The sequence below is a fragment of the Mixophyes fleayi genome, chromosome 8, assembly GCF_038048845.1.
Source record: "Mixophyes fleayi isolate aMixFle1 chromosome 8, aMixFle1.hap1, whole genome shotgun sequence".
Taxonomy (NCBI): domain Eukaryota; kingdom Metazoa; phylum Chordata; class Amphibia; order Anura; family Limnodynastidae; genus Mixophyes; species Mixophyes fleayi.
The window spans coordinates 136,112,031-136,128,566 of record NC_134409.1 but is presented as its reverse complement, the minus strand read 5'-3'; the positions used below and the strand labels follow the sequence as shown (position 1 = coordinate 136,128,566).

The following is a 16,536-nucleotide window of genomic DNA, read 5'->3' as shown; positions in this document are numbered from 1 at the left end:
CTCATCTCTAATTTATTCATAGAGTCTCCTGGTCTTATATAGTTCCAGCCAACCAATTTACACAAGATTTATCAGATCAGATTAAAAAAAAAAAAATGCGGCCCGATTCATCTTCAGTCATAAGTTCCTTTGTGCAGAGTATCTTGCGTGAAATAGCTCAGAAACGGAGCTCACGCCAATGAACAAAATTGCACACAATTCATGTCTGAACACAAATGACGCTTACGGCTTATGACTTGAAGGGCGGATCGGGGAAGAAAAAAAGTGTCAGATATTGGCACTGAATACCTCCCGAAATCTCTAGCCTCCTTGGTCGTTTCCAAGAGCAGTTCTAGATCTGCAAAAGATCAATGCTAAAGTGATCAACAAATCCAAATTTCTGCAAAGTTAAAAAGACGTCACACAAAGTTCCCTAAAATTACCAAACCCTCTTTATGTTCGCAGTATCTGCTATAGACCATATGGGTTCACAGCAGATCTGTCAAGAGGTTTTATGCAATGACTTGTCACAGCCTGGAAGGCTTCTGCTTAGGTGGATTCAATGTGAGAGGTCTCTTCAGCCTGGACGGTTACTTAATAACGAGGATAATAAGTAGCGACATTTCTCGTGGAGATTTATAGGATGGCTACAAACAGCAGGTTTCTCAGTGACTTAGGCAGAGTTGATGATTTTTGTGTTTAAAAGCCTTGCAAGCGTTTCCCTCATAACTTCCTGATGACATTGGAATAGATTTTGTTTCACGGACGCGTTCCATAAAAGCACAGACGCTATTGCGACAATGATACACTACTTGCGGCAGTCACGCTGCAGAGAGCTGCCGCGCTTATAGCGATACATACAGCATTTTGCCCACAGATGGGGTGGGCAGGATATTCACCTTCATGTTACACTGCTCTCAGGAAATAAGTAAAACAAAAAGGGGGAGAATTTTCATTGCGTTAACCTGGGAAAAAAGTGTTAAACGAGTTGAGTTAAAAGCGAATTATATTATTGATGGAGGTAGGCCATATATGATAATTAGGCAGTGCTTAGCAGTGACATCGCTTGTCAGGCATGTAGTGCGGAGATCCAGCATCTAAACCACATAATTGTCCTCAATGTGGAACATATGAATACACAGACCCATAGCGGTAGCCACCACTGCAATTATATAAATGCAAAAGCTTGGCCCTTTGTAAGTCAATACATAGCTTAGTAACACAGACACAATATCCGATGTGTTTTATAATACCGACGTAGGCGACCGCTGAAGTGTATGTTGTCCTCTGGGCTAGAACAGAATGGGTTAAAGTAAATACATATTTTTTTCATTGTTTCCTGTTCACTGTGCAATGATGTCACCAATGTCTGTCAATATAGCCAGAAGGCTATTTATTTTTGTTTTTAAAGGGGAGAACACTATGACGAAGTTACCGTGGTAACGAAACACTCGGCCCGTTGTCATTAAACCTCACCAGGCGACGTGCGTTTTGTCTAAATACTCTCTGGCTGCTAAATTAGAGCAGGTTCAGGGGAAGGTATTGAACTTTTTCGCCGAGCGGATTGCGCACGCATGACGGTAAAGCCTTTTCTGATTGCATTAGGATTTATTTGGTTTCTTTTTTAGCAGGCAGGTACAGGAGTTATTTGAACATTTTTCACATTCAAAAGGAGTTCATTAAATTATACAAGTGAGCTGTGAGCAATTTCTGCACAGATGTCGGGTGAATCTGCTGCCCAATATGATATCCTGTGACATCTGCATCCGCTGCTTTATTTGGTGACAATATAAACACACATCTTATCACTTCTACCTGATTTGAGAAACAACCAGACATTGAAATACTGCAACAATTTTATTCTTATGTCTAAAAAGAAAAGGGGGCATCTACCCCCTGGGCCGGTCCTATGGTGGGCTAAATGCATTTTTCTTTTTTCTTTAAATTGTTCCAAATAGGCTGCTAGCAAAGTCTCGCACTTCACGGCTTAAATTTGCTAGCCAGCCTCTGGCACGGAGAGTCGTTACATACTCTCTTTCCAGGGGATTTAGCATTTTGTAGGTCATACACAGTACATAAGTGACTATGTAAAAAGGATTTTATTTTAATAAACAACAGGTTCTCTTTAACAAAACAACTTGTCAGCCACTGACTGAGACTATGTGGTCATGCTAGAGACAGACACCCGAAAATCCTACTGTACTCGCCCCTAGTCATTTGACATTCTGGAGAAATTTGAATAAACACAGTGATAGGTGTAAACAAACTGCATCTCGTCCAATCAGTGTGTTCAATACAATTGCATCACTCGTTGCACTCACTTAAAAGTTTTCCAGGGTGTTGGTCCGTTAGCGGGTGAAGCCCGGGCGGGTGAGAGCATTGTGTGTGTGTGTGTGTGTGTGTGTGTGTGTGTGTGTGTGTTGGGGAAAGTTATTTAAAAAAAAAGGAAAAAAAAAAAAAAAAAAAAAACTTTATAAACTTTAGCTTGTAGTTTTTCTCTTAGTTAACAGTACAAGAATAGTAATAATTTGGCTTAATTGGGTGGTATCAGATTTTCCTACATTGCATGACAAGTCTATTTTAAATGAGGATTTTATTCCCTAACAAGGCTCATATGAATAAAATCTGTTTTCAGCTATTTACAGAATTTTATCTTAGGCAGAGAATGGGCCGTCGGCCGCTTGTCTCCAAACTGCGGTCCTCTAGGTCTATGTCTGAAGCATCAGATCACAGAATCTGTTTGTGTTTTGAGAAAACCGTCACAAATTAGTACAAAAGCAAAATAGTAATTACCAGTCAGGTACTTGGCATTTATACCGAGCAGATTCTGGGATGACTTCATCACACCCACTGAGATCTATTTATAGTCTACATAAACAGTATGACAAAATCACAGTTCTTCTTCATTAATTTTGCAGCCGTTATGATGTGTCAGACACAAGTAACTGTCTGCCACACACACCTGTAAAATGCTCTTTATTGTGTGAGACGCCGCAGGTGAGCGAGCAGCGGGAAGGAGGAATATGCCAGTAACGGTTGGATATTTACCTAGATACCGCCTGCTGCTCTGCTGAACATGTCATTACAGCTTCTCTATCTGATGATACTACCGGGGTAGGATGTCAGGAGAAAATTACATTTTTATTTTCTGCAATAGTTGTGCATAATCCTAGTTACTCTTCTCCATTAGAACAAGCCCTTCCTCATTCCCAACTCTTATAATCGCCAGACAAATTTACTAAATAAAGAAGTGGTACTCTACGCAGAACACACAAAATAACACAGACCAGCCCCACCCAAAATCAATTGTAGTCGGAGTGATATTCGGCGAGAAAATTGAAACATGACAATTTCAAGTACAGCCCCTGTCCTGAGACCTGGTAGATTCCAGAATGATTCTCTCCCCTGCATGGACTGGTGTTTTCAAACTCCTAGCTGGGTTGTCAAAGCCCCTCCCCCCATGTCATTCATCAGAATGCAAAGTTCATGAAGGAGGAGCTCTGACAACTCAACTAGTTTAAAACCCATCTGCCGAAGCAAGAGAGGATTTCTCCGTCAATGTGGTACTTACAGTCTCTAAATGTTTAATTCTGGGTGGAATTATCTTTTAGCGACGTGGAAACAGGTAGACATACCAGTACAGAATAGCACATTGCGCTAATACGGAGCTTGAGCCACTCTCACAATCAGCGAGCACTTGGGGCACCGAGTGTTTTCAGAAAGAACATTGTGTTCGCTCTTCCCAAGCACATCAGTTAATGTGCTTCCTAGCGACAAGGCTCTGCGGGGAAAATATAGACGGCTGAAACACTGTATTCATCTATTCAGAGAACAATCAATGTAAGGGAGATGTACAGAGGTGGGAAGCAGATGGATTCCATCCATTGTGTCTAAAAACAGAAAAATCAGAGATAATTCCAATGTTATCACTCACTGTATTGTTGGAGAATCGTGTCTATCTGTTCCTCGCTCTGGTTCTTACTGAAAGTCATACCCTGGGAGGGGGGGGGAAAGAACACAAATATGTCATATTAATAAGAACTATTCTACAATTAGTTATTCCAAAACATATATAAAATGTTGTATACAGTCCTGACAGTACGAGATAAGAGTCATTGATGAGAGATGTAAAATAAGAAAGTTATTTTAAGCTATAAGTTAGAGCGTGATAACCATGTGGGCCCCTCGGAGGCAGCGTTCAACTGGTCTCTGTACACCAGAGGTGGACAACATAATGCATAGACTGGCAGAACAGCATTTATAGAACCGTTGTATGTCCACTCCAATGTGTTTGAGCCTTTGGGACACCTCTCAATGTTGGTTGACGGTGTAAACGCAGGTCAAGTGCTGGAGGCTAAAAATATACCAAACGTTGACCTCAAGGGGAATTGAATATGTATCCTTGTGTTTTTGCTGGTTCCAGGTGTATTCTGTTTCATGTACATTGATTCAACTTGTCCAATGAGACAAAATAGAGCGCACTGAGTATACGCACGCACACACACACTTGCCCAATAAACAGCGGACTGATCCTCAATCTTCATGAAGGAAAACACCGGGGAAAAAGAAAAAAAAAAACACTGCGTCTCGTATTTTTAACATATTGTCCCTTTAAACTTGTTAGTAATGACCGATAACTGCTACGTCATTCCAGCAGTAAAACGGGTGATGTTTAAAAAAGGTTTTCCCCATAACAATTAATAAAACGAAATACCTTCGTATGCTAATCTATAAAAAAAAGGGATAATTAAGTTTTCATAGAAAGGAAAAGGGATTGTACATAGAGACTGCTCAGAACATTTCATGTAGTGACATTACAAGTCTGAAATATTAGCCCCAAAACTTATGTCAACCCGACTTGTCCAGTCCGGCAGGATACAGCCACAAAGACGTATTAATTGACACTATCAGGAAGACATACTGCTTCTCTATCCGCTGATTGCTCAGAGGGGCAGGTGTTACACCAGACAGATTTTTATAGCGCTTTACAATGCTGACAAACAACAGCACTGCAGAGAATAGGAGCTTTCTCCGCATATTGTGAGTAAACATAAATTCATTTCAATATATTCAATCATTGCAGATACATTCCCCCGGTGACAATAGCATGTAGATAAAGTCTGTCTCTACACAGAACACCGCAGAGAACAATGTATATTCTGTATTTTCATTAGTCTTAATAAACACATCTTTGCTTTGAGCTGATAAATACTGAATGCAACCTGCAGAAATAAATTAAGCTTAATGTAACAGTACAAGAAATAAAGGAGAATTGATTTCCCTTCCTCTCATCATGTCTCCATATAACAGGTGTATAAATACAGAACAAGTCTGACACTACCATCCCCCAACGTACCACTAATCTTCCAGTCTTAGCCAAGAATCATTGACGCAAGCGGGAATGGTTTGGAAAGACCGCCAGGCATAGCCGAGTAACCAATCTAGATGGCGAGAGCGCACAATGCTTTTGTTTTCTCCCTCTAGGGCAGTGCTGGCTAACCTGTGACACTCCAGGTGTTGTGAAACTACAAGTCCCAGCACACCCTTCCAGCAATAAGCTGCTATATATTGGCAAAGCATGCTGGGACTTGTAGTTTCCTAACACCTGGAGTGTCACATGTTAGCCAACGCTGCTCTAGGGTGTCTGTGCATTAACAAGAGAGAAGTGGGCGGGCTACAAAATATTTGCAGCCAGAGGACGAGAGCCGTCAGTGACGTATAAAACTGCAGTGGGCCTGCTCTACAAAGTAACGTCAAGAGAGGGGTGCGCCGGGCAGAAAAAGAAAAATTAACACGTCCTCATCTTCCCCACATTCAGCCAGAGGAAGGGGGCATTTCATTTAAATCCCGGGGTAGCAGTCACTCATCGGGGAAAAAAAAAAAAAAAAAAAATTAGATTACATCAATCTGACATTTTAGGCATCCTGAAATTTGGCCAGGTCTCTAATTCGCCTAGTAGTATTGTCCCTATTTCATAAAAAGAAACAAAAAAAACTTCAATCCTAGAAATAGGAAGTTTCTCAGCATAAATTTATGTACATAAATATTACAATAGGCTTCTTTACACAGGTGTTATCTTATACTTATGTTAACATTTACTTGATGTGTCAATAGCATATAAAACTAAAATTCTGCACTCGAAAAAATAAAACCTCAACATAAATCTAAATGTGACGTCTTGAATGGAAACATTAGATTAGAATATAGATTATTGGACTAAATACATATATACTATATATAGTGTATCTATCTATATACATACACACACAGTAAATTGGACACATCTGTTTGTCTGAAGAAGAATCCAAGTGACCAGTAGACAACGGTTATCGAACACAATTAAACCATAAGACTTAGGTCCAAGTCTGAAGGCTCCGTTTGTACCAGAAGGTAGCAGGAAAAGTAACAGCAATGGTCTGCAAGTAACCGTGGACCTGAAGCGAAGCAAATAAATTGGAACATTAAATCCACCTCCGTTCTTTTACTCACCGGCTCCTGTTTTGCCTGCAGATCCGAGCGGATCTTCTCATTCCTCTCAATTTCTGCAGCTATTTCTTCTGCTATTAAAACAAAAAAAATACAAAACATGCTTGGAAAAGCGCAGTGTGCACAGAAAAGGCGAGACAGAGATGTAATTAGCATTTCCAAGCCAAACAAGTCTATACGAATCAATTATTAAGGATTATTACACCACGCTGGAAGACCAGCTCCGAGCACTCAAGAAACATCTGCACTCGAAGAACTAATACGTATAATGAAGAGTTTATTATTCAATTAATTATCTTGTACTTTGTACTGGAAAGTAAAATATGACACAAGGAAGAGAAAATGTCTCGGTGAACATTCTCTGGACGTATAGACAGCCAACGGGCAATGAACAAACTACATCTGCAAACCAAAAAAAACAAAAAAACGTAATAAATGTCACCTTAGAGGACCTACATTGCTTTTACATTGAGAAAATCAATTTGTGAATGTATCTTAATTACTGGGTATCTCACATGTAACACTACTTATAAGCTTAGACCAGTATGTTTTGGGCACGGAGACCTGTCTGACTACACATACGGAAAGAGGAGTCACAACCAGTAGGATTCTGGGAAGGTGGAAATTCATTTTAAGATGCTAATTAAGCCTCATTTGCCATATTAATCTGGGAGCCCCAAGTCACTGGGACTAAGCAATCCGTCTGCAGCGATTTTTTTAAAATTACAAGTAAATCCAAAACCTAGTTATTCCAATAGAAAAAAACATAATGTGTAGATAAACGTACAACTTAACTGGCATGAATAAATTTGGTTTACTGGAGGTCGGCCAAGTGGGGAGATTGACCAATGTGTAGAAGGCTTTAGATGTGGGTTGGGATCCAGAGACGCCTCTATGGGGCACTTCTAGGTTGGGTGAAGTGCTACAGTGTGGACTGAATCCACATGGCTCAGATATTTGGTTTGGTCAGATGGACATCCTCACTTGCAATCGCAATTACAGCTGCGAATCACTCAAGAATGCGGTAGGTGGATTGGGCTCCCGTAAAACTATTTCCATGCGGTCATTCATGCCTAAATTTTACAGTGGGACGTGCTTGCTCTTAAAGCTAGATGGGAAGTTGATTTAGGCCCCCTTCATGGAGAAGATTGGAGCACCATGTTTGGTAGTTTACCATACTCCTGTGAGACTAGTGAAGTAAGGTAGGAGACAACATTGTAACTGCCCCAGGTGTGGTTTGGGATCGGCCGATTCTGGCATCTCCTTTGGTCTTCTACAGGGGTCGGGTGGTTCTGAGTAGACAGGGATTGGGATCCCTTCGGTGTCCTCGAAGATTTGCCTCTTTGGACTCTCTACTGATCATCTTTTGGGTAGATTGTCCTCCCAGTATTTAATATATTTGTTGACCATGGCCTACGCTACTATAGCTAATAAATGGATGGCCGTTGACGTCCCCATTTTTGGTTGTTGTTGTCCTAGTGAATGACACAGCTGGCCATGAACGCTATACTCAACCAGGAATTCCATTCCTAAACATCATAAGATACGGTCCCGGTGGAGTCAAGTCAAAGTATGAGATACCATCTCTAGCTGAGGATGTGGATGATGTTCCCCCCCCCCCCCATAGGAGCCCGATCCGGTTCTCTCTCCTTATTGCCGTACCTGTTTATTATTTGTACAATTTTCCCAGTGTACATATATAATCATATGGTCGGGATGGTGTAGATGCTGGTTCTATTATGTGAATTTTATCTAAATGTGCCCATTTCGTTGGGGTCTCCTTTTGCCCCTGCGCTGTTATGGGTTTGCCATCGTTCGCATCAGTTGATCATTTAAATTTGATGTGTTATTGTATTGTTGTACCTTGGGAATGTGGTTTTCTTTGTTGTTTAAAGGGGGGCAGGGGTCTTTTTGTTTCTATTTTCTGACCTTGAAAACTTCATACACAAAGAAAAGGAGCCGGAGGATGAACTCAGGACAAGTCACATTAGGTTACTTGCAGCAACGTAGACGTGACCAGCGAGTGCTTACATTGGCATGGGGTTTATCATATTATGGGGAAAACACAACAAAAAGTTTATGCAATAAAATTCCATGAAAAACAAAATCCATTGGGGGGAAACAAACATGAATGATGACACAGAGTCTTAGAGACTCGGCATAGATTGCTTCACAACAACTTTTTTTTTTTTAATGTTGTAATCTTGAAAATGCTCAGACAGTTTATTGGTATATTAGGCACGATAACCTGAATAATATCCTTTGCTTGTTTGTGCTTAGTACAGTATGTACTAGACACTTTTCTCCGGGTAACAATTTCCAGACCCCCAACTGATCGCTTCACCGTGACAACACAATAGAAAAAATGAAAACTGGTCTGGACATGAAGGGGGAGAAGACTGTTATGTCAATAAAAACAGAATCTATTAGAATTATTTTGGGGAGATGACGAAAAATAAAAGTACAAGTAGTTGACAGTTCATCAATCAGTGGCTTTGTTGCTACCATATACGGACTCTTAAAATTATTACTCATTTTAAATTAATTTTGCCCCTTAATAAATAATGATTGCCCAAATAATATAAATGTCAATGGTGCTCTCTCTCATGTTCTGAATGGCAAAATAGCTCAAACAAACAGCAGCAGTTTGAGCAATCTGGCCACTCACAACCAACTCTTTTATTTTGGCCATTTGGATGGCGGTTTTGCGACGGTTTGGCCAAACCCCAGCTTAGTAAATCCGCCGGTTTGTATGTTCATCGGGATGTCAATTTGCAAAGTGGTGGTTTTGAAAAATGTGAATTCTGGACTATTTAATTGTGCTTTGGGCTCTAGTAAGAAACCGCCCCTTTAGTAAATCTAGCCCTAGACGTTTGTAGACCAGAGGAAAGACTTATTGTGCGAGGGAGGGAATTCCACAAAGTGGGTGCAACCCAAAAACAGTCCAAATACCGTGAATGGGAGGCGGTAATTAGAGTGGATTTAGAGACGCAGATCTTGTGCAGAGCGGAGGTGTCGAGTTGGGAGATATTGTGAGGAAATGTATGTCAGTGCAATTTTGTTGATGGCCTTGTATGTTAGTAGACATTTTATATTAGAGTTGGGGGAAAAACAGGCAACTAACGTAGAGACGGACAGAGTCGCTCAGCAGAGGAAGAACTCAATCTAGCCGCTGCGTGCAAAATACATTGTAAAGGAGCGAGTCTAATTTGGGGAAGACCAGTAAGGTGGGAACTGCAATAGTTAATATGAGAGATGAGGAGTGCATGAATTAAAATGTTTGCAGTGTCCTCTATTTTTTACTTTTTATTTTATACAACGATGAGAATATAAATTATCTATTCATTGGACCGTACCACACAGTGACCTCCATTAATGATGAGAAAAAAGAAAAGTTCCCCCAATTAAAACTTATTTGCATCATTTTGTGGTAAGCAGAGAACAGCTTGCTCATCGTACTCTGGATTCATCTACTACCGCTCTGTGATTAGTACGTGCGACGTCCAGCCTTCGCTCTCCTTGTGGACAGATCACAGAGCACTTGGCACACGGGCGGACAGCGTCTCTGTGGCGGATAACGCAACACCTCAGAATTACATGGTAACTGTTTGTTTATTTGTATCAAATCTGCTTCACAGATAAAAGAACACACAGCACAACATGAGAAATACATATTGATATTTTCAGGAACAGATTTATTATTTATTTGCCTTTCAGACAAGCCCTAAAAGAAAACGTGGGTACTGACAGGGGACTTTCTCACGGGAAACAGCAAATTTTATATTCATGAAGGAAATTGTTACCATGTTCAGTAAGTTCTGTTTAAAAACCACTTCTGAAGACGTTCACAGTGATTTTGTAATGGGAAGTCGCAAGAAGAAGGGGGGGGGGGTCAAAGCAAGAAGGGGGCGGCCTGGAACAAAGATCTGGTTATCCCGAGCTAGACAGAACATCCGCGTTCACGGCGTTACGCTCCAATTACTGGGATCCACTAACTCTGGGATATGGATCGGATAAAATATACTCTTTGTTGAGCCAAAATCAAACATCGCCTTCCGCTACCAGTATTAAAAATTTTTCCATCCTTATTAAAGCCACTATAACACTATTATTGCACTTTGTCTTGCGAGTGTCCAAGTCCTTTAATGGGACATGAAAATCTGAACTCAGCGTTAGGGCATCGTACGGTGGGGAGAAAACTGCGCGGTCAGACGCGGCGGCCTGAACACTGTCCAAGCTATTGAAACAGTTAGGCCAACAGTGCGCAACATTTGCAGCAGCTAATTACATAGGCCGTGGTTCCTGTCTTATCCGCTGCTGTATACAGTACACAAAATCGAATTACACCAACACTCCTCTGAAAGCTGTCAGCACGGTTGGTGTCGTCTGCTAAAAGGTGTATTTTTTTGCAACAGCAGGAACGAATCCGACGGGTAAATATATGCTGCTGGCGAGTCACTGAAGTTACGTCTGGAGCTCCTCATAGGGGAGACAGGTTTACCCCTTATTATCAGACTCCTGTATTTGTCTTAGTGGCGCTATATAAATAGATGATGATGAATGTTGTTTATTTATGTTAATTTGCTAGTTATGCTAAATAAGGTGTATTTTAAACCTCCTATAAAAGTGCATATTCACTGCTCTTTCAGTTTTTTGCTATTCGTTTAGGTTGGAGAGTTATATAATACACTGCGCAGGAGCTAGCTACGGTCACTAGCAAAAAGATAAATTTACTTTTCGATCAGAAAGGAATAAATAGCAATTTGTATTCCGAGCATCTGTCCTATGTCAGGAGGGAGAGGAAGAGGATTAGACTGAAATAGGAGCACGAATTGAAATATTCTACACATAAGACACCGGAATTCCCAGTCTCTACTAAATGTCAGGAAATACACAGCTGAAGACTCTGCAGTGTCCGCTTCTCAGAGAAGTCTGGGATGATCTTACCCCTCACGGCGTCACTGAATGAACATCAGGTGCCCCTCTGACAGCATTGTTACAGAGCATGATGGAACGATCCAGACGCCAGAGACTACATATATTAAGGAGACGAGGGAACGGAGGACAACAATTACCCATAATGTAATTAGCATGAGCTTGTTTATGAAAATGCTTCTCAGATGTGATATTATGGAATAAAGCTTTACTGTTATTGGAAATAAGAGATGAAACTGCCCAGTTCGAACGCGACTCGTCTGGTTTTCTGCCATCTGGGTAGGATTTAAGCTAAAAATATTAATGAGCGTATGATGGACGGTGCCAACCGAACCTGAGCTGAGACAGCTCGTCCAGTGGGTTTTCCAGGGCCACTCTAGGTATGACGAAGCATCACATATACTATGGTCCTATTACTAAGCTAACTATAGTAATGGCAGCCACGTAGATATATAAATTGCTGGTTAGACTATAGGACCATTACAGAGGAGAACAAATGGACGATTTGATAATGACATACATTAGCAGACACATGCATTTGATTTAAGTACATCCATGTGCCTCTCTTTAAAGGGAAACTAGGAGAAGATTTATCAAACTTCCTAAAAAGGCAAAGCAACATCATTACCTCTGTAGAATACATGAAACCACACAGTACGTCTTTGGACAGAAAGTCTGCAAAGCTGTCAACTAAACAAACACTGCCTGTTCATATACAGAAGCACCACCTTCTTAACAAGGCATCTGCAGCAAAGCAGTAAGGTAGTGTGGTGGATTTAAGTAGTTAAGTATAAACACTTAATTTTTTTGTATTCATGTAACTCAGCTCCTTATTACAGCAAGAATGGATAGGCTGCATTCTCAGTGATGTCACTGGTTCCTAGTGACTGGATAGGCTGCATTCTCAGTGACGTCACTGGTTCCTGGTGACTGGATAGGCTGCATTCTCAGTGACGTCACTGGTTCCTGGTGACTGGATAGGCTGCACTCTCAGTGACGTCACTGGTTCCTAGTGACTGGATAGGCTGCACTCTCAGTGACGTCACTGGTTCCTAGTGACTGGATAGGCTGCACTCTCAGTGACGTCACTGGTTCCTAGTGACTGGATAGGCTGCACTCTCAGTGACGTCACTGGTTCCTAGTGACTGGATAGGCTGCACTCTCAGTGACGTCACTGGTTCCTAGTGACTGGATAGGCTGCACTCTCAGTGACGTCACTGGTTCCTAGTGACTGGATAGGCTGCACTCTCAGTGACGTCACTGGTTCCTAGTGACCGGATAGGCTGCATTCTCACGATTATTGGCTCAGCACACACAATAGCTACCTTCACTGTGTGTGTGTGTGTGTGTGTGTGTGTGTGTGTGTGTGTGTGTGTGTGTGTGTGTGTGTGTGTGTGTGTGTGTGCGCGCGCGCGCTGGGGAAGGAGGACGACACTTTAATGCCATGCTGTCTGCACACATACGCTGTGCAAATGAGAGTACAGTAGTATAAAGAAGAGTTTGGAGCATATTATCCAGCAGTGGCAGAACCGCCCCTGTTATCAGGTTTATTGAAATGAAACAAGAAAGTTTCTGTATAATGTCTCCCTAAAAGAAAGACAGAACCGAAGCTCAACAATTAGCATCAGGTTGCAATCACCAAGTCTTAACAGAGTAGTACTGTATCTACTGGTTCACTACCCACATCTAGAGAAAATCCATCATTCAACATTGATGTGTGAATTATCCAGTTCCCATCTCAGGAAACAATTTAGCACTAAGGGACGTCTCCCACCCACACGATTTTGCAGCCATTTCTGAGGTAGCAGAATCCAGCAGTAATTGATTAGGCTCCATCAGAGGGTAATGAGGGCAGCATCCTCTGCTACAATTTCCTACAGTACAAATAGTCACCTTGGCTTCTAGTACTCGCGGGGAACACAGACAACTCGGGTCCCTTCATTTGCTGACATGATTTACGCTTTATGTCTGACTCACTGCAAAACTATACATTGTTCCTCTGTCCTCCGCTGTCAGATATCGTACACAAAACACTGTGGGCCGATTTCAAATCAAAGTGGTTCAGATGCACCCAGGCATTTTACAAAAACCAACAAATAAATAGTAAATGCTTTTTTTTTTTCCACCTAATAGCTGAATTTAGTCTCTAGGCAATTCTGTGTACATCTAGAAAAGAAGGGTTCCCCCATGTGTTGGTGTCAGGATAACCAGGTAGATATTCTATACCTGGTCTGGGATCCAAGGAGTCGCATTGTGAATTAAACAGTTGCACAAACTCCTGATGCCTCCTGATCATCTGCTGCTTGGACCCCTGGGTGGACAGACCCACGTCCTTCAGCCTCTTCCGCAGCTCGCGCTCAGGCAGAAGGTTGTACACAACTTTGGCCATCGGCTTCCGCATAGAACTAGGTCAAAAGAAAAAAGAATATGAAAAAAGTTAACATTAAAATCGCTTTAAACATATGCAATAGATTAGTTGACAACAGCTTGTGAATGAATTGTACATATATGTTCTACTACATACTACACCCACTTATATATTTAAAATTTTTTAAATATGTTATTTCCTAAAATAGAGAGAGCCCCTAATATAAAATTGTATCTCCACAGTGTGACTCAATTTGCGCACTCGGGCCTCTCTCACAGAAGGAGCAGGACGCACAATTACTAGCAGCGATCTACGGAGGAGTCATCCCCTTTACAGGGACCAGCAGCCAGCCTAGAGCCCCCCTTTACAGAACCAGTAACGCGCCGCTTTCCCTGTCCGTCACCCAGGGGGGCAACCTGGAAAACACCAATCACGTCGTCACTTTCACAGCGGAAGAAAAATGAAAAGGTGGCGGCGAGGGCCAGACGTCACAGGCGCTGTATTCCAGACATCTCTCAGCCCGTCTGCTTTCCACAACAAGGGAATAAAGTCAAAATCACAACGGGGCTGCTAAAAATTAAATTACTTTAAACTCTTTCAAAGTGTGGGAACACGGACATATGTTTTTATTTAAATGCGATATCTTAGAGCCCTTCCAGGCGTGTATTGTACATGATGCCCATTAGTTATGACGGGTAGAATTTTTTTTTTTTAAAAAAGTACCTCATTAGATATGCGCATTGCCACATTTACCGCGCATATTTATAAACCCAGAGTTTTGGGCTAAATCCACATAATTAATGCATTCGTGAAAGGACTTTCAGTAACACACGTACCCATGTGCTGTCTGAGGATAATACTGATTAAATTGGCTGAATGATAATAAATAGAGATTAAGTCAAGCGCAACGTTTTACCTTTCGCTTCTTCTTTTAAAAGCTAGATTTAATATAGGACGTATCCTTCTAAAAATACACTGAGAGCCCCTCTTTCTGTGGTACCACTAAAAGCACCAAACCCCCACGTAGAGGGCACAATGTGCAGATCTGTGTGTAGCAAAAGACACTAATGAGCAGGCGTACCACCACCTCGCACTGGCGCACACAGCAGCACCGCCGCCTCACACGGGCGCACACAGCACCACCGCCTCACACGGGCGCACACAGCACCACCGCCTCACACGGGCGCACACAGCACCAGCGCCTCACACGGGCGCACACAGCACCGCCGCCTCACACGGGCGCACACAGCACCGCCGCCTCACACGGGCGCACACAGCACCGCCGCCTCACACTGGCGCACACAGCACCGCCGCCTCACACTGGCGCACACAGCACCGCCGCCTCACACTGGCGCACACAGCACCGCCGCCTCGCACAGCACCGCCGCCTCGCACAGCACCGCCGCCTCGCACAGCCGCCTCGCACAGCACCGCCTCGCACAGCACCGCCGCCTCGCACGGGCGCGCACAGCACCGCCGCCTCGCACGGGCGCGCACAGCACCGCCGCCTCGCACGGGCGCGCACAGCACCGCCGCCTCGCACGGGCGCGCACAGCACCGCCGCCGCCTCGCACGGGCGCGCACAGCACCGCCGCCGCCTCGCACGGGCGCGCACAGCACCGCCGCCGCCTCGCACGGGCGCGCACAGCACCGCCGCCTCGCACGGGCGCACACAGCACCGCCGCCTCGCACGGGCGCACACAGCACCGCCGCCTCGCACGGGCGCACACAGCACCGCCGCCTCGCACGGGCGCACACAGCACCGCCGCCTCACACGGGCGCACACAGCACCGCCGCCTCACACGGGCGCACACAGCACCGCCGCCTCACACTGGCGCACACAGCACCGCCGCCTCACACGGGCGCACACAGCACCGCCGCCTCACACTGGCGCACACAGCACCGCCGCCTCACACTGGCGCACACAGCACCACCGCCTCACACTGGCGCACACAGCATCGCCGCCAATAGTTTCCACACTGGCATGATGTGGCAGAGTGTATTGTCAACCCCAACAGAGGAGAATAGGGTCATACCACGTACCCACGTAAGTGGACGGGGCACACATTTCTACAAGGGCATGTCCTTTAAAGCAAGTAAAAGTTCATCAAAGTGGTTACCCAATAGATTGGGCCCATGAAGGACCTATGCCATTTATGGTGGGATGTTCTCTTCTTTTGCAAAACGACTGCATACTACTAATACATTATTCATATATACAAATTTATTATCATTTCTAAAATATGTCAATAATCTTTGTTACATACCCGACAAATTGTCATAAGTCCCGTCCATCCAGTATATACAGATTGCAGACGAGACAAAATCACTGACAGAAGAGACCGCATTGATTACTAATATTACGACAGATTTCTCTCAATGCTTACACTACAATCCGGACCCAACAGTAGACGTCCTTCTGAAGAATTTGGCCTGATACCAGCATCCATGTATACTGAATTATTCCTAAATACCTACCATATATCCTATATTTCCCCTGATCGTAGCCTTATGACGGGCTCAGCGTCCTTTCACCGCTGCCCACGTTGTCAGAGGAGGATGCAAATTTATTCCTCTGCTTATTCAGGGCTTTCTGGCTTCAAGTCAAAACTTTTGCTATTGATAAACTAGTAAATTATCTTCCCTTTACACCTCAATGGGCCGTCCTGGGCATCCATCCAACGGGCAACGCGTCAGTGGGTGGCAGACGACTTCTTTTAGCCCTCAGAGCAGCCAGCAGAAAATCTATTCAGCAGATGTGGTCACAG

The 16,536-nt window shown here is 43.4% G+C and overlaps 1 protein-coding gene across 4 annotated transcripts in view; it reads right to left on the bottom strand.

The window, feature by feature from the left end:
* The window catches only part of RAD18 (RAD18 E3 ubiquitin protein ligase), a 181,043-nt gene that overhangs the window by 97,914 nt on the left and 66,593 nt on the right, over positions 1–16,536 (bottom strand). For all 4 annotated transcript variants that reach the window (XM_075183735.1, XM_075183738.1, XM_075183736.1 and 1 more), the window contains 3 exons: positions 13,627–13,805; positions 6,469–6,539; positions 3,914–3,974 (listed from right to left, as the gene is read on the bottom strand). In XM_075183735.1, the coding sequence (XP_075039836.1) occupies positions 3,914–3,974; positions 6,469–6,539; positions 13,627–13,805 (311 nt within the window). The remainder of the gene's footprint in view (positions 1–3,913; positions 3,975–6,468; positions 6,540–13,626; positions 13,806–16,536) is intronic.